Source organism: Macrotis lagotis, chromosome 1, assembly GCF_037893015.1.
Source record: "Macrotis lagotis isolate mMagLag1 chromosome 1, bilby.v1.9.chrom.fasta, whole genome shotgun sequence".
Classification (NCBI taxonomy): Eukaryota; Metazoa; Chordata; class Mammalia; order Peramelemorphia; family Peramelidae; genus Macrotis; species Macrotis lagotis.
The window spans coordinates 272,274,559-272,297,251 of record NC_133658.1 but is presented as its reverse complement, the minus strand read 5'-3'; the positions used below and the strand labels follow the sequence as shown (position 1 = coordinate 272,297,251).

At 39.4% G+C, this 22,693-nt stretch overlaps 1 protein-coding gene across 2 annotated transcripts in view; it reads right to left on the bottom strand.

Annotated features, from left to right (window-relative positions):
- The window catches only part of SLC17A9 (solute carrier family 17 member 9), a 43,597-nt gene extending 25,317 nt beyond the window's left edge, over nucleotides 1–18,280 (bottom strand). For both annotated transcript variants that reach the window (XM_074210449.1, XM_074210450.1), the window contains exon 1: nucleotides 17,689–18,280. In XM_074210449.1, the coding sequence (XP_074066550.1) occupies nucleotides 17,689–17,846 (158 nt within the window). In that variant the 5' untranslated portion in view covers nucleotides 17,847–18,280. The remainder of the gene's footprint in view (nucleotides 1–17,688) is intronic.
- Between the last annotated feature and the right edge of the window lie 4,413 nt (nucleotides 18,281–22,693).

Genomic DNA, 22,693 nt, shown 5'->3' with positions numbered 1-22,693 from the left:
AAGTGGCTTGCCCAAGGCCACACAGCTAGGTAATTATTAAGTGTCTGAGGCCGGATTTGAACTCAGGTACTCCGGACTCCAGGGCCGGTGCTCTATCCATTGGGCAACTTAGCTGCCCCTAAATCATTTCTTATTGAGCCTATTTACAACTAATTGATTTCTTTCCTGTAACTATGATTATCTCTGAACATAGGTCAGAAATTTTGCTGGCCTCTAATGTTTTAAGTTTAGAAATCTCATTTTCTTGCCAATCACTTGGAAACCTGAGGGATGTAAGTGGACACCAAAGAGTCTGGTCCATATTATTACTCCACCAAGCTATCCTTGAAGGATGCCTGGATTACTAACCAAGGAATCTAATCCATTGTCTTTATTTTTGCAGGTAACAAAGAATTTTTCTTAGTCACAAGAAGGAAGGAGGGGTTTGTAGCTAGTCCCCAAATTCCAACTTCTAAACAATCACAGTGTTCCTCATACATCAGCTAAGTAACCAATCATGTTATCTTCATTCCCATGATGCTGTCAACTCTACAACAAATCGTATTATTTCCTCACCTACCTTCTTCTGTTCTTTGTTCTATATTTATAAAAAAGAATTGCATCTTGATCTAGATCTTTTGGCTGAGGCAGTCATTAGACTCCCTTTATTTTCAGATTTATGCTCTGTCAGTGTTTCTTAGTCTACCTATGTTGAATTTCACTCACAAGAAAGGAGAAATGGGAGACAATCTCAGAGGTAAAACACTATAATGCAAGGGGATTGTGAAAGGGTTCCTATGGAGGGTGGAGTTTTAGCAGGGACTTGAAGTAAGCCTGGAAAGTCAAAGGGGTAATGAGAAAGGAGTATTCCATGTACAGATAGCAACCCTTAAAATGTGTGGAACTAAAGAGATGGAATGTCTCATTTAAGGATCAGCAAGATTAGTGTCACTAGACCCAAGAATATTTGGGGGATAGGATCAGCCTAAAAGGTTTAAAAGGCTGAAACAATTGGGGGTGAGAGCAAGTTATGAAGGGCTTTAAAAGCCAAAGAGAGAAATCCATATTTGATTCTGGAAGTCACTGGCAGTGGCAGTGTTCATGACACAATAAGAAAGTTTAGAAAGGGTTTTTTTTGGGGGGGAGGGGAGAAAAATGATGAGTTCAATTCTGGGATCACTTGAGTTTCAATTATCTGTAAGACAACCAATTTGAGATGTTTAATAAGTGGTAGGGGAAAGCATACTAGGGGGTTAGCAAAGAGGTTGGTGATGACTAAGTAGAGTTAAAAGTCATCAGCATATAGAGGAAGACATAGAATGCAAAACTCTACTAGTGGGAATGGCTTAACAAACTATGGTATATGTATGTCTTGGAACACTATTGTTCCATTAGAAACCAGGGGGTTTCAGAGAAGTATGGAAGGATTTGCATGAACTGATGCTGAGCGAGATGAGCAGAACCAGAACATTGTACACCCTAACAGTAACATGGGGGGGTGATAATCAACGTTAATGGACTTACTCATTCCATCAGTGCAACAATCAGGCACAATTTTGGGGTATCTGTGATGGAGAATATCATCTGTATGCAGAGAAAGAATTGTAGAGTTTGAACAAAGACCAAAGACTATTACCTCTAATTTAAAAAAACTATCTTATTATGCAATTCTGCTATCTCTTATACTTTATTTTTCTTCCTTAAGGATATGATTTCTCTCTCATCACATTCAACTTAGATCAATGTATACCATGGAAACAATGTAAAGACTAACATAACAGACTGCCTTCTGGGGGTGGGGTGGGGGGAGGGAAGCAAGATTAGGGGAAAAATTATAAATCTCAAAATAAATAAAATGCTTTTTAAAAAGTCATCAGCATAAAGAACTATGTGAACTGATGCAAAGTGAAATAAGAAAGACTGGGACATAACTATGCACAGTAAAAACAATGTTGTAATGATATCAGTTGTGAAAGTCTTGGCTACTCTGATCAGTACAATGATCCAAGACAATTCCAAAGTATATATAATGAAAAAAACATCATTCACCTCCAGAAAAAGAACTGATGAACTCTGGATACAAATGGAAGTGTAATTTTCTCACTTTATCTTTCTTGCTTTTTAAAAAAAAATTGGCAAATGTGTTTTGCATCATTTCACATGCATGTAGTTGACTGCCTTCTCAATGGGAATGGGAGCAATTTGAAAGACAAAATTTAAAAAAGAAAATGATGCGAAAAACAAATAAATAATAAATTAAAAATTGTTTTAAAAAAAGGATCATCAGCATCCATGGGAATTAATGAGATCACTAAGTGAAACACTATAGAAGGAAAAGGGAAGAGAGCTGAAGACAAAGGCCAGCAGACCACCCACATGACCAGGGTTAAAGTGATTGTCTAAAGAGATACAGTTTACCAAGTGGTAGATTGAAACCCAGATCTTCTTATTCCAAATCTAGAATTTTTTCTCACTGTACCATGCTGTGTGTGTGTGTGTGTGTGTGTGTGTGTGTGTGTGTGTGTGTACAATGTGAATACAGAACCAAAATGACTAATAGCAAAAAAAAGTACAGTCAAATTCTACTCCAAGACGACTACTCCTCACAGATTTAGAAAATGTACCAGGGGCAGCTAGGTGGCGCAGTGGATAAAGCACTGGCCCTAGAGTCAGGAGTACCTGGGTTCAAATCTGGTCTCAGACACTTAATAATTACCTAGCTGTGTGGCCTTGGGCAAGCCACTTAACCCCATTTGCCTTGCCAAAAAAAAAAAAAAAAACGTAAAAAAAAAAAAAGAAAATGTACCAGATAGAGGCCTGATTAGGAAATCCAAGAAAAAGTGAGAGTGAATCCTTTTTCCAGCCCAGGTCAGCAAAGGATGGCAGATTGTGAGATGGAATGTCTGCACAAAGAATTCAATGCAAGGAGAGGCTGTGTAGCAAGTTAAGAAGAAACCCAGGGGCAGCTAGGTGATGCAGTGGATAGAGCACTGGCCCTGGAGTCAGGAGTACCTGAGTTCAAATCTGGCCTCAGACAATAATTACCTAGCTGTGTGGCCTTGGCAAATCACTTAACCCATTGCCTTGTAAAAAAAAAAGAAGAAATCCAAATTCTGGCACAGAGGGCCTTGATTTTGTGTAGGATATAGAAATGGGTGCCAAATCAGCAGTTCTGTCAATAACTACCCAGAGAATACTGTGCCTAGAGGGTTAGGCTTAAGAGGTTGTACAGACGTTAGACCATGTTCAGAGGCAAGCTCTGACACCAGGAGTGAAGCAGGGTCTCAGTTGTAGTTTTCTGAATCTGAAGCTTGCAATCAAATAACCAGGACAAGAATCCCTGGATATTTATTATTCCTTACACCCAGTTTACCCAAGCTTTCCATCACTGTACTTAGAAGGTGAAAGAAGCCTGGTTTACCTTTAAACAGAGCAGCTCACCAAGGCAGCAAAAGGTCATGGGTTTTACAAAGGGAAGAGAATGGACAACAGTCTCTCTCCAGGAATTTCCAGTTTCCTTCATGACTCATTTCAAATACCATTTTCTTCAAATGGTCTTTCCTTGTCCCTTAAGGTGCCAGTGCATCCTCCCAATTTTATAAGCATAACTTTTTATCAGCCTTGTATGTTTTATATGTATCTAAATACATGAATATGTGTTCAGTTCTTGAGGATAAAGTCTGGTGTGCTTGAATTTGTATTCTCAGAACCTACAACATAGTAAGAGCTTAATAAATTCTTGTGAATTGATATTATCAGTTCCCAAGAATTTAATTATCATTCTATGCTGACAATTCCAATCTAAATATCCCTAGTCTCATCCTGATCCCCAGTCCTATCACCCATTACATTACGGTCATTTTCAAATGCATGTCCCTTAAGCCATTTCAAACTGAACATATCCAAAACCCATCATCTTTCCTCTCAAACCCATTCCTTTTCCAAACTTCCTTATTTCTAATGAGAAGACTAACATCTCTCTGATCACACAGGAAGAGTCATCTTCAGCTCCTCACTATCTCTTTTTTTTAATTTATTTTTTTTATTCTCATTTTGTACAAATGTTTTTTACATTAATAAAATATTCTTGTTTACAAGTAAACAAAATACCCCTCCTCCCCCATGAATATAGATAGACTTGTTTGGGTGAAAAAAGTAAAGGGGAGAGAAAAAAATTAAAATAAAAAATAATAATAGTAATAATTGTAGGTATGGCCAGGTGGCGCAATGGAGGAAGCAACAGCCTTGGAGCCACGAGCACCCAAGTCCACATCCAGCCTCTTAAACCCAACAATCACCCAGCCGTGTGACATGCAAGCCACCCTTTACCCACTGCACTGCAAAAACCAAAAAAAAAAAAAAAAAATAATAAAGAAAAAAAGACCCAAAATAAAATAAAATAGTAATAATAGTAGGGGTGGCTGGGTGGCAGACAGAGCATTGGCCCTTGAGCCAGGAGCACCTGGGTCCAAATCCGGCCCCAGACACCCAAAGATCACCTCGCTATGTGGCCCCAGGCAGGCCATCCAGCCCTACCTGCCCTGCACCCTCCCCCAAATAATAATAACAAAAAATGTGCTTGAGTCTTTGTTCCAACACCAACAACTCTGTCATGGGTGGATCTCATTCTTTATGATAAGTCCATCACAAAAGTTATTTCCATATTTTTCCACCCTTGCCATTGCTGATCGCAACTCCCTCCTTTCTTATTTCTCCACTACCACGTACTCTGTTTTCTCTTTCCTTTCACTATGACTTTGCTGTATGGTCGCTGAGTAGCACAGCAGACAGATCCCTGGTCCTGGGGCCAAGAAGCCCTAAGCTCCCATACCACCCCTTAGGCCCAGAATCCACCTGGTCCTGGGCAGGCCTTCCATTCCCAGCCCCTTGCAAGAAGTAAGAAAGAAAATGTGTTATATCTGGCCACTCTCCCCACCATGATCCATCCTCTCCTCCTTTATTCATATCCCCACCCCTTCCCCCTGCTCCCCACTCCTTCTTACTCCAGATGTCTATACCCCATTGAGTATATTTGCTGTTTCCTCTCCTAGCCATCTCTGATGAGAGCAAAGTTTCCCTCATTCCCCCTTGCCTCCCCGCTTCCATATCATTGCAATAGCTCGTTGTAATAAAAAAAATCTTATGTGAAATAACTTGGACTATTCCCCCCTCTCCTTTTTCTTTCTCCCATTCCATTTCCCTTTTTTTCTATTGACTCCATTTTTACACCATATTTTATCTTCGAATTCAGCTTTCTCCTGTGCTTCAACTATAAAAGCTCTCTCTACCTGCTCTATTAACTGAGAAGGTTCATATGAGTATTATCAGTGTCATTTTTCTATGCAGGAATATATGCAGTTCATCCTCATTAAGTCCCTCATATTTCCCCCCTCTCCTCCAATCTCCATGCTTCACCTGAGTCCTGTATCTGAAGATCAAACCTTCTGTTCAGCTCTGGCCATTCCAAAAGGAAGCTTTGAAATTCCCCTGGTTCATTGAAAGTCCATCTTTTTCCCTGGAAGAGGACATTCAGCCTTGCTGGGCAGTTCATTCTTGGCTGCATTCTAAGCTCTCTTGCCTTCCGGTATATTGTATTCCAAGCCTAGGAGCTTCCAATGTAGCTGCTGCTAAGTCCTGTGTGATCCTGACTGCAACTCCACGATATTTGAACTGTGTTCTTCTGGCTGCTTGTAATATTTTCTCTTTGACTTGGGAATTCTGGAACTTGGCTATAATATTCCTAGGAGTCGGTTTTTTGGGATCTCCTTCCCTGGGGGATCGGTGGATTCTCTCCATTTCTATTTTGCCCTCTGCTTCTAGAATATCAGGGCAATTTTCCTGTAGTAATTCTTTGAAAATGATGTCAAGGCTCTTTTCCTGATCATGACCCCCAGGCATTCCAATAATTTTTAAATTATCTTTCCTAAGTCTGTTTTCCATATCAGTTGTTTTTTCAATGAGATATTTCACATTTTCTTCTAATTTTTCATTTTTTTGGTTTTGAAGTATTGATTCCTGATTTCTGGTAAATTCATCAATCTCCCTGAATTCTATTCTTTGTCTGAAGGATTTGTTCTCCTCAGAGAGTCCTCCTATCTCTTTTTCCATCTGGCCAATTTTGCTTTTTAAAGCATTCTTCTCCTCAATAACTTTTTGAACTGTTCTATCCATTTGACCCAAGCTGGTTTTTAGCATGCTATTTTCTTCAGCATTTTTTTGGATTTCCTTGACTAAGCTGCTGACTTCACCTTCATGTTTTTCCTGCATCTCTCTCTCCTTTCTTTTCCCAGTTTTTCTTCCAACTCCCTCATTTGATTTTCAAATTCTTTTTTGAGCTCTATCATAGCCTGAGCCCAGTTTCTGTTTTTCTTAAGAGTCTTTAGATGCAGGAGCTTGTGCTTCCTCATCTTCAGACTGAGTATTTTGGTCCTTCTTGGGCTCATTTGCAAAATATTTCTCAATAGTCTTCTTTTTGTTTCTCTGCTTGCTCATTTTCCCAGCCTGGGCCTGGTTTGGGGCGTTTCTTGAGCTTTTGGGACACTCCCACAAGGGTCTCAGTGTGTGCGGCCTCTGTCCTCCCTCCTGGTCTGTGAATGACCATAAGCGCCCCTCTCTGCCAAGGGGCTGATGTGGGGGGGGCTACTGCTCTATTGGGGGGCCTAGACTGTGGTCAGGATCTGAATGTGGTCAGAGCCCCAGAGTCCTGTTCCAGGGGCAGAGGACAGAGCTCTGCAGTCTCTCTTCACTCCCCTCCCTCAGCAAAATGGGTTCATGCCCTGGGGGCTCCTGCTTACCGGCTCCGCCTGCTTCCGTTTCCTGGATCAGGGCTGGGGAAAGACATTGCTGCTTGCTGTGTGCCCTGAGGGCTGGGCTCCACGTGCTCTCTCTGGCAGAGGTCTCCTGCTGTTCCCCCACTTTGTGCCCGGTGCTCCTCGGGGTGCAGCTCAGGAGACTCCCCTACTGCTGTGAGCTGAGACCCCCAGCGCCCTGGGGCTGCCTCCGGGAGGCTGAGGTTCTTTGGCTCTGGCGGGCCACCCCTCTGGCAGGCCGCCTGCCTCTCCAATACCGGGGAGCAGAGTCTTTCTGCTCTTTTCCTGGTTACCTTGAGTAGGAGAACTGCCTCACTGGGTCCCTTTGTGGGTTCTGTCTCTCGAAAGTTTAGTTACAGTCCTTAGCTGATGAATTTTATCAGTCCTAAGACTTGATCCCTTCTTGTCGCCATCTTCTCCTCACTATCTCTTAATCCCATACATCCAAATGTTGCTGATTCTACCTCCACAGCAACTCTTGTATCTATTAAAGCTCTCTATTCATATGGTTGTAGTTCCATTTCAAGTTATCACTTCTTGACTGGATTATTACAAAAATCTCCTCCTTAAGTCTTCTTGCTTCAAGTCTCTTCCTTCTCTAATTTCTCCTTCACATAGCTAAAACTGATATTCCTAAAGCACCAGACCAACCATATCACTTTTCTGCTCAATAAATTCCAATGGCGTCTTGTTACCTCTCATATAAAATACAAACTGATGGCCCTTAAAATCCTTACTTCTGGTTTCCAATCCACCTTCCCATCTTTGCAAAGACTGTCCCAATCTTGGAATGAGTCATATCCTTAACTATGCCTCTTAAAATCAATCCCTAGCTGCCTTCTATATGAAGCCTTATCTGATTCCCACTACTGCTGCATTACCTTAATAATGCACATATGAATATAATATAAATGTATTCATATCTAAAATATGTATATGGATATAGTTTATATTTATAGATGTATATATTTTCTCTGTTGAAAGAATATAAGTTAAATGACAGCATTCTTTTTTTGTCCTCAAAGCATAGCACAGGATTTGGAATACAACAGATAGTTAATTGCTTGTTGAGTGATTAAATTGCATATACAGTATGGGTTTCTTTTACAAAAGAATAGACTGTTCTCAAATAACATGTTCTTCCATAAGAGTTACAACCAAAGTCTTCATCAAACTATCCCTTTACATAAGTGGATGAAAACTGCTATTGAGTCTCAACAGCTCCCTTCTTACCTACTCCTATACTCCTTCCTGGTGTGTCCAGTTTGAAGCCCAGATATTCTGACTAGAACATTTCAGCCCTTTAGCAAATGCATTCCACCGTGAACACTAGGTAAATATCTAAATATGAAGTGACACAGTCAGGATTGTTAAGTTAAAAAAAAAAGCTGGCTAGTAGGACACAAACCTCATGTGTCTGTGTAAGGTAGTTGAATGTTTCCAGACCATCAAGTCATGCTGGGAACTTTAAGTTTACATGTACATTGTAACCCTTATTTTTATCTATAAAATGTTCCCAATATGTGAGATCTTGTTCAAAAGTGACAGAATATCTCTTTTCATTTGGTTTTCCATCTAAGCTAAGTGGGGTCTAGCTCAAATGAGGGACCCTGTTAAAATTTAAATTAAAAATGTAAAATGTAAATACGCCACAGGTTAGAAATATGCTCAATAAATAAAGAGTTGAAGTATAAACAAAGGCATGCATTTCAGGAATTTTAAATACATAGAGGAGGTTAATGACACAAAGTTGCAGGCTAGGATCAGCTTTGAAGGGAATTGAGTCTAGGATAACAGTTTGCCCCTACTCTAATCCACCCTATCCCTCCTAATTTACACCATTGAAAACTACAAAATAATAAAAAAAGATAGATAAATAGATAGATAGATAGATATAGATAGATAGATAGACAGACAGGTAGGAAGGAAGGGGAAAAGGAAGGAAAATGGAGGGGAAATTCAATTTAATAGTTCTGTGATGAATTTGATACCATGGAAATGAAAGGTAGAAAAAAAGTATTAAGCCAGCAAATAGTTAGTTTGTATTTTCCATGCTGACTTTCTGCCTACAAAAAGCTATCTTAATGTTTTTCTAACATCCCTGAAAAAAACTGCTATTTTGTGCCTTTCTGTGCCATCCTTGTATTGATAATAACTATCTCAGAAATTTTGTATTTGATCAGAAACTTTTGCAATATGTTACATATTCTGGACCCATATATTATGCCAAAGCTGTCATGCCCCAGATGTGGGCCAGAGTTATCTGGCCCCTGAAAGAGATACTGAGGTATACACAAAGGATATTGTAAGAACAGAATTCTTCACAATATTTTGCTAATCATCTTTCTTTGTGCAGAATCTTGTCTTTCTTAGTACCTAAATCATACCATTTCCCCCTTATAATTCCCACTATATCTCATACATACTCTTTGTTTAATTCTCTTTTTTTGGGGGGGGGGGTTAGTTTTTTGCAAGTCAAATAGGGTTAAGTGGCTTGCCCAAGGCCACAAAGCTAGGTAATTATTAAGTGTCTGAGGCTGCATTTGAATTTGGGTACTCCTGACTCCAGGGCCGGTGCTCTGTCCACTGGGCCACCTAGCCGCTTCTTGGGGTTAATTCTCTTAAAGGACCAGTCCACTTGCTACATATTTGGTTCAAGTGTAATTAACTTTTTGTTCCTCATTACTCTGCTCAAACCCAAACTTGAACAAATTTATCACATCTGTGTTACAGATTCAAAAATCATGCCAGAGTATTAGACTTCAACATGTGTAATACAGACACTCCAGAAAGGTCAATGAGAAAAAAAATATATGAAAAAGTAGTTGTTTGGTTATCTATGGCAGAATGGAAAGACTACTGGATTCAAAATCAGAGGATAAGCATTCAAATTCTGTCTCTGCTTCTTATTTACCTTGGTGATCTTGGGCAAGTTACTTTTACTCTCTGGGTCTTTGTTTCCTTGTTAGTAAATTAAGGATATAGAACTAGATGGCCTCTGAGATTCCTTTCAATTCTAAATGTTTGAGTGAGGAGTTAGATTAGAATTATCAAAAAGGCTCAGAGAGGGGTGGCTAGGTGGCACAGTGGATAGAGCACCAGTACTGGAATCAGCAGTACCTGAGTTCAAATCCGGCCTCAGACATTTAATAATTACCTAGCTGTGTGGCCTTGGGCAAGCCACTTAACCCCATTGCTTTGCAAAAACTAAAAACTAAAAACAAAAAGGCTCAGAGAGTCACCTAAAATTAGGATGGAATCCTTGAGAGAGCAGGGAAGAATACTGGAAAACAAACTAAACTGAGAGTAAGAACACTTGCCACTTAACTAGCTCTGTGACTTTGAACAAATCATTTGTTGAGTCTTTGTACTCATTGGACTAGTTGATATCTAATGTTCTTTTCATCTCTGAAATTCAATAATATGTATAAGATAAATGACATTAGGAAATCAGTCCATTCAGCGATGCTTTTAAGCATAAAGCCACAAGGGTGAAAAAAGAGACATTAAGTGGGAATTCTTTTTGTAAAATCATCAAGAAAAATCAGAAAAGTAGATCCATGAAACACACTGCACAAATAAAACATGGAAGTAAATAAAGACAGTGGCTCAGTGTTTAATAAATCCAACAACATAAACAATTAGGTAAAGGGTATTATCTGACAAAAACACCTTCATAAAATGGCAAGCAGTTTGGCAGAAAATAGATTTAAACCATCATCTTACATCATATTCCACAATAAGTTCCAAATAGATGAGCTCTAAATATAAAAGGTAATGGAATTAAAAATTAGAAGAGAATAGAGGAGGTATCTTTCATAACTATAGTTAAAGCAAGGCTTCATAGGCAAAGGGATAAAGGATATCAAAAATAAGATAAAAAAAAATCTCAATTATACAAAATGTAAAAGCACTATGCAAAGTCAATGCTACAAAATAAGAAGAAAAGTTATCTACTGAGAAGAAAATTTTCATCAAATAACTTTTTCATTGGATTGAAATTGGACCTGTGATTTCATAAGTAAAGGAACTCCATGAAGAGGAGTTCCCTTGGCCAGAGTGGGTTGCTATTTAAAGTCTTATCAAGTTACCTACAGCAATGTGACATACCCAGGACCACAAGGTCAGTATCAAGGGTAGAATTTGAACTCAGATCTTCCTGACTTGCAGGCTCTCTATTTACTAGTCCAGGCTAGCTTTCATAAAATTCTGATATCCAAGGTATGTAAAGAAGTGACATAAACATATAAGCCTAACAGGCATTCCCCCAATCTAATCCACTAATTTTAGTGATGAAAGAAAATGCTTTTAAAAAGAACTTCAAAAATAACTAATTATATGACACAATTCTCCAAATTATCAATAAGAAGAAAATAAATTAAAACAACTCTGTTGTTCCACCTCACACTTTTCAAACTGTTAAGGATAATAAACTGTGATATAAAAAGAAGTCCCCAATAAAAATATTTTACATGAATAAAAAATATTTTTGAATAGAAAAAAGATACCCTCCCTAACATAAAAATGCTTTAAAAACCAGAATAGTTCAACATTATTAAGAACTCCGAATTTAATTTCTTAAACAGTGTGGGTGGATCATTTCCAAACCCAAACCAAACAAAGAGCACCAAAAGTATTTAATCTCTTATTCTACTCGTAAAGTTAACTGAGAGACTACAGAAGAAAGTCAAGAAGAAAGAGGCAGAATGTAGATGGTGATTGAGTCTTTTCTCCATTTACAAATCTTCTTCCGCAGTGTGCTCCCAGTTTCACCCACAATGAGGAGCCACCTATCATATAGTTATGAAAATAATGTTATAATCATGTTATTCCTCTATAAAAAAGGGGGGCTCCCTATTATCTATAGGATTACACTACAAACTCTTTAGTCTGGCATGTAAATTTCTCCACCTTGTGGCTCCAACTTACCTCTACACTTTATCTCTTTTTATTCCCCCATCTCTTACCTATTTCCTACTAAACTGAACTATTCCCTAAACAGCCTCCAAGAATTTGCCCAAGTTATTTTGCAAACCAGTAATGTACTCCTCTTTCATCAACACCTGTCAGAATCCCTCAAAGTTCAGCTCCATGTTCTACTTCTTTAACAAAGATCTCTGTGGTCCCCTCCAATTGTTGTGATCCCTCTCTCCCCAAAGAATCCTGCATTATATTTATCTATGCATGTACTACATCCCATCTATAGAACCAAAGCTCTGTGAGAGTAGAAACCATTTAATTTTTTATATACCTTATACCTCTTTATAAATATTTGCTGAATCAATTTTAATCTGTGGAAGTGAAGCCCAAATTTTCTTTCTCTTGATGATCGATTAGCTGAGTTAAGTTAAAGGTTGTAAAATATTTCCTATTGTTTGAATCTTCTAACACAAAAAACTTCCCTTCCTTGGAGCCCAAAATTCATGACACAACCAGTCAAAAATTTCTATTCCCTTTATGTGCAATAGTTCTTGTCCTTCATTATTGAAGAAGACCAAAATGATATCACTAGGTTTGAGACAAATTACAGTGTGTCTACTGTGGTTGATCACACCAACAAGAGCTTGGAATGCTCTACCACAAGTTGGGCACAAATAGTCCATGTGAACACCTGGAGTGGGTACTCTAAACTTATAGATGTCATGTTTCCTTTGAACTGGTTCAATTCAGCTTCCTCACAGAGTGCAGCAGCACCCTCACTGATGAGGGCATGCCATGCTGAATAGTCCTGTGTCAATGTCTTCCATGTTGTACAAGCAATTCTAAAATTCTTCAATGAGACCATCAGGGTGTCTCAGTATTGCTTCTTCTGACCTCCTTGTGAGAACTTACCCTGTATGAGTTCTCCCTAAAATAGTTTTTTTGCAAGCATACATCTGGCATTCTAACAATGTGTCTAGCACATTGTAGTACACTCTGTAGCAATGTTGAAAAGCTAGGCAGTTCAGTTCAAGAAAGACCCTCAATGTCTGGTATCTTCTCCTGCCAGGGGATCTTCAGAATCTGTTATTCACTCCTTTAGTAGGCATTCAGTACTGTTTCTTGTGCCTTGCCCTTTCTGTCAAGAGCATGATTAGACAAGAACATGACAACTGACATTCAATGCTAAGGTCAATCTAAGTCCTGCTCCACAAACAAGGAAAGTATTTGATGATACAGTGAGGGCAGTAAATGCAAAAACAATGGTCAATACAATTGCAGATGAAATCAATCTAATCTATTAGAATAAGTTGGTCATAGGACACTTTCCATCATTTACTTTGATTCTGGATTGGTGGTCTGAATCCACAAGGTATTGTCTCTTTCTTTACCCACCAACGTTCATCAATTCTCAGTTCAGATAGTAACCTCCAGAATTCACTCCAATGTTAAAGAAAAATATTAATATTAATTAATATTAATTTAATTAATTAATTAAAAATATTAATATTTTTATACTTTGTATTTTATACTTTAATATTTAATATTTCAGAACAGTTCTTTACAGAGGTAAAACAATTAGTTATTAATCCAATTACATCTTTAACCACTTCTCTCAAGGAATAAATATCATTTCTGAATGGAGAGTGGATCATAACATCATTACTTCAAGGGATAGGGAAAGACAAAATATATATATATTTTCTCCCCTTAATCTATTTCCCTAAGTAAGATTTTTGTTCTCAATCTCTTACCTACCTTTAAGGGAAGAGAGGAAGTTTGGAAAGGGCTATTAAAGAAATATTATTTCTTACTATTACTAGAAAATTGAAAAGGGGAGGTTAGGTTTTTAACAAACATTCACACTAAGAAATTCTTCATTGGAAGTGGAATTATCAAAGGTACTGCCACACCTTTCTCTAGACTAGAGAATCACTCTCAGTTATACCTGATTACCATGATTTTGTGTGTTGATCCCCATCCTGGTGCTGCTCCCTTCTCAGCTCTCATCCAGCCACAAGAAACAGAGAACCAATAAGACCTAGATGCCACAGGAAATAGAAAGTTCCAACTACCTAGTGGTTAAATATTGTTAAAGTGTGGGCAAGCCTTTTATTTCTACTTTTTTTTTTAATTCTCTTTTGCCTTGCCAATAAGGAAGTATAGTTGACTTTTTTGTAAAAAACAAAAACTGAAAAGGATTGAAGCAGTCCTGAGTATTTTCAAATTTGGTGAACTTTTAAACAATAAGGACAACAAAAGCTGCTGTCTTCATTGTGCCACAAGTAGAAAGCATACACAATGTGGACCTGGGTCCTAAATATGCCACTATAGAGCAGTATGACCATTTCTCAGTGGGCAATAGATACCTCAACTGTCAAATGAATATAATAGTGTCTATCCTAAGTACTTAGAAAGGTGTTACAATGATCAAACAGCAATACTTTTATGTTGAAGTGCTTGAATTAATTAATCAACAAGCATTTATTAAGCACCTAGTATATTCCAAATACTTTGATAGGTGCTAGAGAGTCAATGACAAAAATAAAACACCTACCCTCAGATACTTTAAATAATATTAGGAGAAACAACTAGTACATATTACAAAAATCCTTCTACTCTTCCCCCAGAACACTAGCAGTCTCAAGTAGGAGATGATACTTTGAGCTAAGCTTTGAAAGAAACTAAAAACTTTAATAGATGGAAGTAAGGAAAGAGTATATTCCAGGCATGGAGGACAGCCTGTGCAAAAGTACAGAGAAGACAAAAGGTTCTGTGTGAGGTATAGCAAATAGACCAGTCAGACATACCTACAGGGTGCAAGTCAGTGGGGTTAATGTGAAATAAGTCTGGAAAGATAAACTATATTCAGACTTTGAAGAGAAAGAGAGGAATTTAAATTTTATCCTAAAGGCAAATAATCACAATAATGATGATGATGTTTGTCCTTTGTTTTCAAAAAAGACCATGACATCAAGGAGGTGATGCCATGACATGCTTGAGAATTGGATTTGAGTGAAGGTGTGGTTCTGTGCTAGGTCTCTAGCTTCACTTTTTCCTCCAAAGTCCTCTGGGTGAAGTGGCTAGATATGGATCAGGACAACTGGAGATGGCCCAGGATTCAAGGCAATCAGGGTTAAAGGATCTGCCCAAGGTCACAACTAATAAATATCTGAGTCCAAATTTGAACCCTGGTCTTCCTGACCCCAGGGTCAATGCTTTTAATCATTGCACCACCTAGCTGCCCAAGAGGCAAAAGGAAGCCAGTGGAGTTTTTTGAGCAGGAATGACAGGTCAGACTTGTACTTTAAGAACATAATTTTGACAGCTGTATTGGCTTGATGAGATGAAGAGGTGAAAGACTTGAGACAGGGAGGTCAAGTTGAAAGCTACTGCAGCAGTCCAGGCAAGAGGTGATTAAAGCCCTGAACTAAAATCTTGGGAACAGAGATAAAGTACAATTGCAAGAAGATATCATGGTAGAAGTTACAATATTTGACAGTTGATTGGATATGTGGGGTGGGACAGGAGTCAAGGGTGATGAAGTCTGTGAATCAGGGTAACTGGAAGGATAATAGTGCCTTCAACGGAAAAAGAAGTTAGGAAAAAGAACAGGTTTAGGGGAAAATGTGATGAGTTCTGTTTTAAACTAAGTTTGAGATTCCTAAGGCCCATCCATTTTGAGCCATGCAATACTAAAGCTCACAGAGAAGTCATCCCTATAGAGATGGTACTTGAATCCATAGAAATTAAAGAGACTGTAGACTCTATATAAATGCAATGTAGTATTGGCATTATAAAGATCATAGATTTAGACTTCAAGGACTGTCTAATTCAACTCCCTTTCTTTTACAGATGGGTTTTGTGCCCAAAATAACTGACTTACTCAATATCACATATAACAAGTGATAAAGGTATGATTTGAATGGAGATTTCTTTCTTTTCTTTTTTTTTAAGGTTTTTACAAGGTAAATGGGGTTAAGTGGCTTGCCCAAGGCCACACAGCTAGGTAATTATTAAGTGTCTGAGACCGGATTTGAACCCAGGTACTCCTGACTCCAGGGCCGGTGCTTTATCCACTGCACCACCTAGCGCCCCCCCACCATGCTGGTTTTTTTTTAAAACACTCAGGCTCTATGAATTATCACCAAGCCCTGTAAATTATCATATACCACTGCTTCAGGAATGGAGCTAAGTCATGTTCCACCTTGAGAACCAAATAATTGTGAAAGAAAAGTGGTGAAAGGAAGGAAATGGAGAGTGTGAGTGACCTGCCCAGAATCTAAACTATGGTTCAAAGTAACCCAGAATCTAAAATTATGCCTCAAAGTACAGCTCCCACAGACTTTAATAGGTCACTGGAAGAGAAAAGTCTGCCTCAATTGAGTAGGCAGTTGCCTACTCAATTCTTCAAGTGTCACTCTCCCTCCCCCTCCCAACCTACCTGTAATACTCCCTTATAATTCACCATGTTCTTTATTCATCTGTTTTGTCACTATTTTGCCATTTTCATTTTAATTTGAGGGTTTTTCTTTGACTGATTGCTCACTTTTCATTTCTGCATCTTTCCTACACATTCCTACCAGAATCATCCCTACCCCAATCCTTATATTGTTTCTCTTAATCTTCATCACTATCCTAATTAAAATGTGAATGTTGCAGGTATTTTCCCATTATATCTAAATTTTTTTGTGAGTCTTCAGTTTGTTTTTTGGTGTGTGTGTGTGTATGTTTTGGGAGGGAGAATTTGTAGCTCATTTTAAAAATGAGTTTTTAGAAAGCTTCTCTTCCATTCTCAATGCCTGGTATGTAGTAGGTACTTAATGTTTGAATTGAATTGGTTTTATTTACTATATAAAAATGTTCATTTTTTGCAAACACTGAGAAGTTAAGCAACTTTCTGTAGTTGTACCTAAGTCAGCAAAATTCCCAGGATCTGTCTTGGAATCTAAGTATCTCTTTCACAGAGAAAAATAAGTATTTGGAGAGGTGGCAGGGTGCTGTGGGCCATTCAGTGAACTCAGGACCAAATACTTCATCTAAAATTCATACTCTCTAAAAGAGCCCGAAGAAACCCTTGCAGATCAACCCCCCTCATTTTACAGATGAGGAGACTAAGGTAAAAGGGAGGAAAAATACCTTGGTCAAAGTCCCACAGTAAGTTGCAAAGACTAGGTTTGAGTTCTGGTCAAAACTTTCTGCAATTTAACTTTTTAGTCTTATATCTCAGAGCTTACTTAACCCTCTGCAAAATTAGTGATATCTATAATACTTATTTCTCAGGGATAAGGGAATCTAATGGGATAACAATGTGAAAAGGACTTAGAAAATCTTAAAGATTATTCTTTCACTCACACTGAGAATAGGTAGCTGTTTTAACTGTACCAGCAAAACTCCATACTAATAGTAAAAACTTTTTGAAATGTCTGTCCATATTTATGTATAAAATACACAAACAGAATTCAAGTTAATCTCCAGATTAATTAATCTCTTTCTTCCCCGCCCCCCCCTCTACCTTATAGTCCTTCAGAGGTGTGGGAGTCCCATTATGCTTGAGCCTGGTAATTTTGCTTTCTCCCATATTCGTCTGCCTATCCCAAGAGGGGGTGCACCAAACGTTCAGGTCATCTGTGTATATAACGTCCAAATTTAATAAAACCGTTGTGAGAGTGATCTTGGTGACAAACAAGATCCTCTGCAAAAACAAGTTAGACATTACTCATTCCTCAGACACTATCCCTAAGGCTTACACCTGTAGCCTTGCTACTATTTACAATACATATTAATATGCGACCTTCTCCCAACACACATACACACACAGTCTCTCTCTCTCTCTCTCTCTCTCTCTCTCTCTCTCTCTCTCTCTCTTTTAAAACTGGTCATCTAAAAATCATAACTTTTAAAGCTACAGAGACGGAGGGCCTTAAAGGTCAGAAGACCTAGAGATAGGTACTTCAGGCACAGGGCTAGTTCTTCCTACCTGGACCAGTAAGTCTCTGCGCTGCCATCTCTCTTCATCTTTTCGGGGCAAGGTGCTTTGGACCCCAGCGGCGGCTGGAGCGACAGCTGATGCTGGAGCTGATGGTGACAGTGGTGATGGAGCGGGGCTAGCCCCGCTTTACAGTGTCCTGAGGCCATGGTCCCCGGGGGGACGGGAGCCAGGAGGGGGACCTCCTCCGCTAGGGCTCTGCTGGGCTGCCTCGGGCGCGTTTGCCCATGGCTGCACAGCCGCGGCTGGCGGAGCAGTCCCGGGAGCACCGGTGCCTGTCCCAGGAGGCTGGGCCGGGCAGGACAGGGCCGGGAGGGGCCGGCCCAGGACCGGGTCGGCCGGCGAACCGTCTCGTCCTCCTTCCGACACGCCCCCGAATCTCGCGGGTCCGGTCCGCAGGGAGAGCCAGACTCCCGAGGAGCGCCGCGTCAAGTCCACGTGTCAGTCGGAGCCGCTCTTCCTGTCCGGGCGTTTCCAGGACGTGTCTCCGCCGAACCGCCACAGTGCAGAGCGCGCTGGGCGGGGCTGCTGGCACCCAGCTCGGGCCCGGCCCGCGGCCCCGGGGCGCTCCCGGGCCCCGTGGGAGGCCGGGCCGGGCCGGGCGGGCGTTTGGGGTGGGGGAGGGGAGGCACACGAGGAAGAGGCGTTCCAGGCGCTGGCGGGGACCGTGCCGCGATTTCCTAACTTGAGCCGCGCGAGGGCCCGAGCTGGTCCGTCCGTTTCCCCTCCGAGAGGAGCTCGGGCCCGGGCCGCCAGCCCAGGTGAGTGGGCTGCTTGTTTTCACCTAGTTTCTGGGTAGAGCAGTTCGAGAAACCAACAAGCCTTTGGGCAGGGGTGGAGAGAGAAGAGAACTCCCCACTCTTACCAGCGCCGTGGGAACCAGAAAAAGGGAAAATCGGTGAAGAGAGGAACTAAAGGTCTTTTCTTCTATGAAAGGGGTCTTTATCCCCCCTTAAATTGTGATTTCACCGCTGTAGGGGATCACTTATTTTAAATTTTTCCTTGGGCTCACCCGTAGTGCTTTCTAAAGCTCATTAATGATGGCCACGTTTTTGCATTATTAAATAAAAATGCTTTAAAATGGCACAAGAAAAATTTCTTTGATTATTAAATATTACTGAACACTGAAAACTAGATCTGCCTTTACCGTGCTCCCCCTTTGGGGCGGGGCTGGGGCGGAGGCAAGACCTTTTATTTCTTTGGTAAAGGAAACTCCAAGGAGGAAATTCCTCCACCTATGTAGATCTGCACCTTGCCTGAAAGTAGGTCTGGAGGACAAGTCATTTGACTTGCCTTGGGTCACAAAACCGGTGCCTACTGGTTAAGCTTGAATCCCGATCTTTCCAACCTTCTACCACCCCCAACACACACACACACACACACACACACACACACGGAGAGAACTCTTCCTCTGCCAGATTAATGCTAAGAGAAAAAGAATTCATGTGGCCCTTAGCCAAGTTGCTTGGTTTATAGCTAATGCAGTTTTACAAACAGCTGTATATTTTTAAGATAGCTAGTTCATGAAGCTCAGATTTCAGCAACCGAAAAATTGGCAGACCTCAGGAGAAAATGTAAAGTTTCCTATGTCAGTCACAATTCCAATCTTTCAATTATTTCAATTATCCCTTCAAAGACATTCGGTGGATCTTTTGAAATTGATAATGAAAATGACACTCCTAACATAATAATCAACAAACAGCTAATAAAGGAATGAGGCCCTTTGCTCCATCTGAACTTTTTTAGTCCTTTAATCAATTGGCCTGCTGCTTGCTTTAAGCTCTTCTTACTCAAAACTTTTTCTTCCCACTGGTATATCTGTATCTACCTACTTACTTAATATTTTGTTTTCTACTAACTTTTTTAAAAAAAGAATCCCGTTTTTTGAGATTTTACTAGAGTTCAGGGTAGGAAATCCAGAGGTAGTGACCCTGGATGAAGTTAATGACACCATAATCAAATGCTAAAGTTTTATTTGCTCATACTAAATGTACAGCGGCTCCCCACTTCTGCTCTATATTCCTATTTGCTCTTCTTTCCTACTCTTTTGTATTTTTCCCTGTAATTGTCAAAAGTGGTAGGAATTTATTTAGTGACATGGTTCTATTAATATAAAAAATTAAGCTCTGCTGATCATGCAGTTATATTTTCATTTATTTCAAAAAACTTTACCCTTTTAAATATCCAGTAATAAGTACAGTGATTAAGATCTATCATGGGGAGTTTTTCTCAGAAAGAAAACAAAAACTTTTGTGGGCAAGTCTTGTATGTGTGTGTGTGTGTGTGTTTTTTCATCTAACACTCCCTCTAGGCTACAGATGCTCTCAACAGATAGATAAATGCTCAATAACTATTTACTAAGTTATAATACTTATTCTATTGCTATTAACAGTAATGAATTATAAATTGTCAGATCAAAGCAGCAAAATTAATGTTTCCAGACTAGGTGCAAAATAATAAAAGGTACAGAAAGAGACCAGAAACAAAGGAACTAAACTAATTAAATACCATCATAAACTAATACTGATATTCAAAAGGAAAAAAAATTATATAAACTTGGTACAATTAATGTGGTCTGAACACTGCTGTTCCTGTTTTTATACCACAAAATACGGATAGTGTTTTACTTTTCAAAATGCTTTCATATGCATTGTTTCAACAACCACAAGTTGAACTGTTTTAAAGATTAAAATAGTAATCTAAATACAATTCCAAGCAACCAAGGTCACACTCAAGTTAGTGACAGAGCTGGAACTCAAATCTTTCTCCAGTAGTTTCTGGATTTTGCTACCAGAATAGAAAGACTACCACAAAATTAATACAGTGTCTTCCCTTGCCTCTGAGAATTGGTTTTGTGATAGATTTATAAAAAGTTTCCAATCTGTTCAGGCAGATTCAGAGATAAATCTGTGACAGGTGTCTGTGTGGCTAATTCAGTTCTTTAAACCTAATTTTAACCATAAAAACAATTACTTCACGAATTCTGAATTGGGAATAGAGGACCCGAGTTAAAAATATGGCCTCAGACACCTGATACTGTGTGACCTTGGGCAAGTCACTTAACTCCATTGCCCACAAAAAAGAGAGTCACAATGATTCTCTCGTGGTGGAGCTATGAAGTTGGTCCAGTTATTCTGGCAAGCAGTTTGGAACTATGTCCCAAAAGATACTGAACTGATCCTGTGATATCACCACTAGCTTTATGCACCGGGGAGATCAAAGATGAAAAAAGATCTATTTGGCTAAAAAAATATTTATAGTGGTTCTTTTCGTAGAGAACTATGGTGGTGCCTGTCATTTGAGGAATGAAATCTACAAAATATGGCATATGAATATAATGGAATATGGCATTGGAGAAATTATGAAACAAGTTAGAAATATGAGATGTACAAGTTGGTCCTGAGTGAAATGAGAATCAAAACAATTAACATATCATTATAAAAACAACTTTGAAAGAATTAAAAACTTTTATCAATGAAATGACCAACCACAATTCCAAGTATTCAGTAATAATGCAGAGGTAATGGGCTATTCAGAATGACACGTTTTTGGATATGGCCAATATGGGAACTTGAATTGTTCGACTATGCAGTTGTTACAAAGATATCCTTTTTGCTTTTCTTTCCCCCTCCCCAACCAGGTGGGGAGAAAAAATAAACAACTTGATATTTTGACAAAGAAAAGTATTGGTCATGAAAATGTAGCACAAATTACCGTATGTTGAAATCCCATCCTAAGAAACTCGAAATGCAATTGTGGGGCAAGAAGAGAGTGCTGCATTTGAAGTAGGATGACCAATTCCTAGGTATGAGGACACCAATAATGAATGAGTTCCTCCAGGTTAGAGTCTTTTTTTCTTCTTGTATATGAAAGAGGTGATTGATATTTCAATTTAAAACCTGTAATTGCATGAATATTTTTTTTTGTTTTTGCAAGGCAATGGGGTTAAGTGACTTGCCCAAGGCCACACGGCTAGGTAATTATGAAGTGTCTGAGGCCGGATTTGAACTCGGGTACTCCTGACTCCAAGGCCGGTGTTTTATGCACTGCACCACCTAGCCGCCCTTTGAATGCTCTTAACATTACCTTCATTTTACAAATTACAGACTGTAAAATGGGATTATCCAAAGTTATTCAAATATTCATGGAATTAGAGGCGGCTAAGGTGGTGCCGTGGATAGAGCACCGGCCTAGGAGTCAGGAGTACCCGAGTTCAAATCCGGCCTCAGACACTTCATAATTACCTAGCCGTGTGGCCTTGGGCAAGTCACTTAACCCCATTGCCTCAAAAAATCTAAAAAAAAAAATCTCCCTTTTTGAAGTTTATTTTCAGGGCAGGAAATCAGGAGGTACTCAAACTGAACACTTGAATATTTAAATGTTAATGTTACACTGAACTTAATGAGACCATAATCAAATGCTAAAGTTTTATTTGCCAAAATTAAATATAGTGAGAGGAAACTGCTTCCTTCCAGGCTGCCTATTCCATTCCTGAAGAACTGAAATTGTTGTTATTCTTTTATCAAGGCAGAATTTGCCTCTACAATATGTATCCTGGTTAGTATTTTCTTGGGGCCTGGAAATTAGTATAGTCCTAGTGATCATTAAGGTAGTTAGTTTATTTTATAGGCATCATTACTCGATAACCTAGGGCTTATCTTTAGCTCATTTAGGCTTTTTTTTCCTAACAGGTACTTAACCAAATCACTATCCTAATGTTTCACAGCTATACTTAATAGTTCAGTGAGCTTTTTTTTTTAGTAATTACTCAGTGTGATTAATTGGTAAATCCCATTTGATTTCCGAAAAATCTAAAGTCCCAGTGGGACCAGATAGTTTACATAAGTTTCAAAAAATGGGCAAGATAGGGGCAGCTAGGTGGTGCAGTGGATAGAGCACCGGCCCTGGAGTCAGGAACACCCGAGTTCAAATCTGGCCTCACACACTTAATAATTACCTAGCCGTGTGGCCTTGGGCAAGCCACTTAACCCCATTT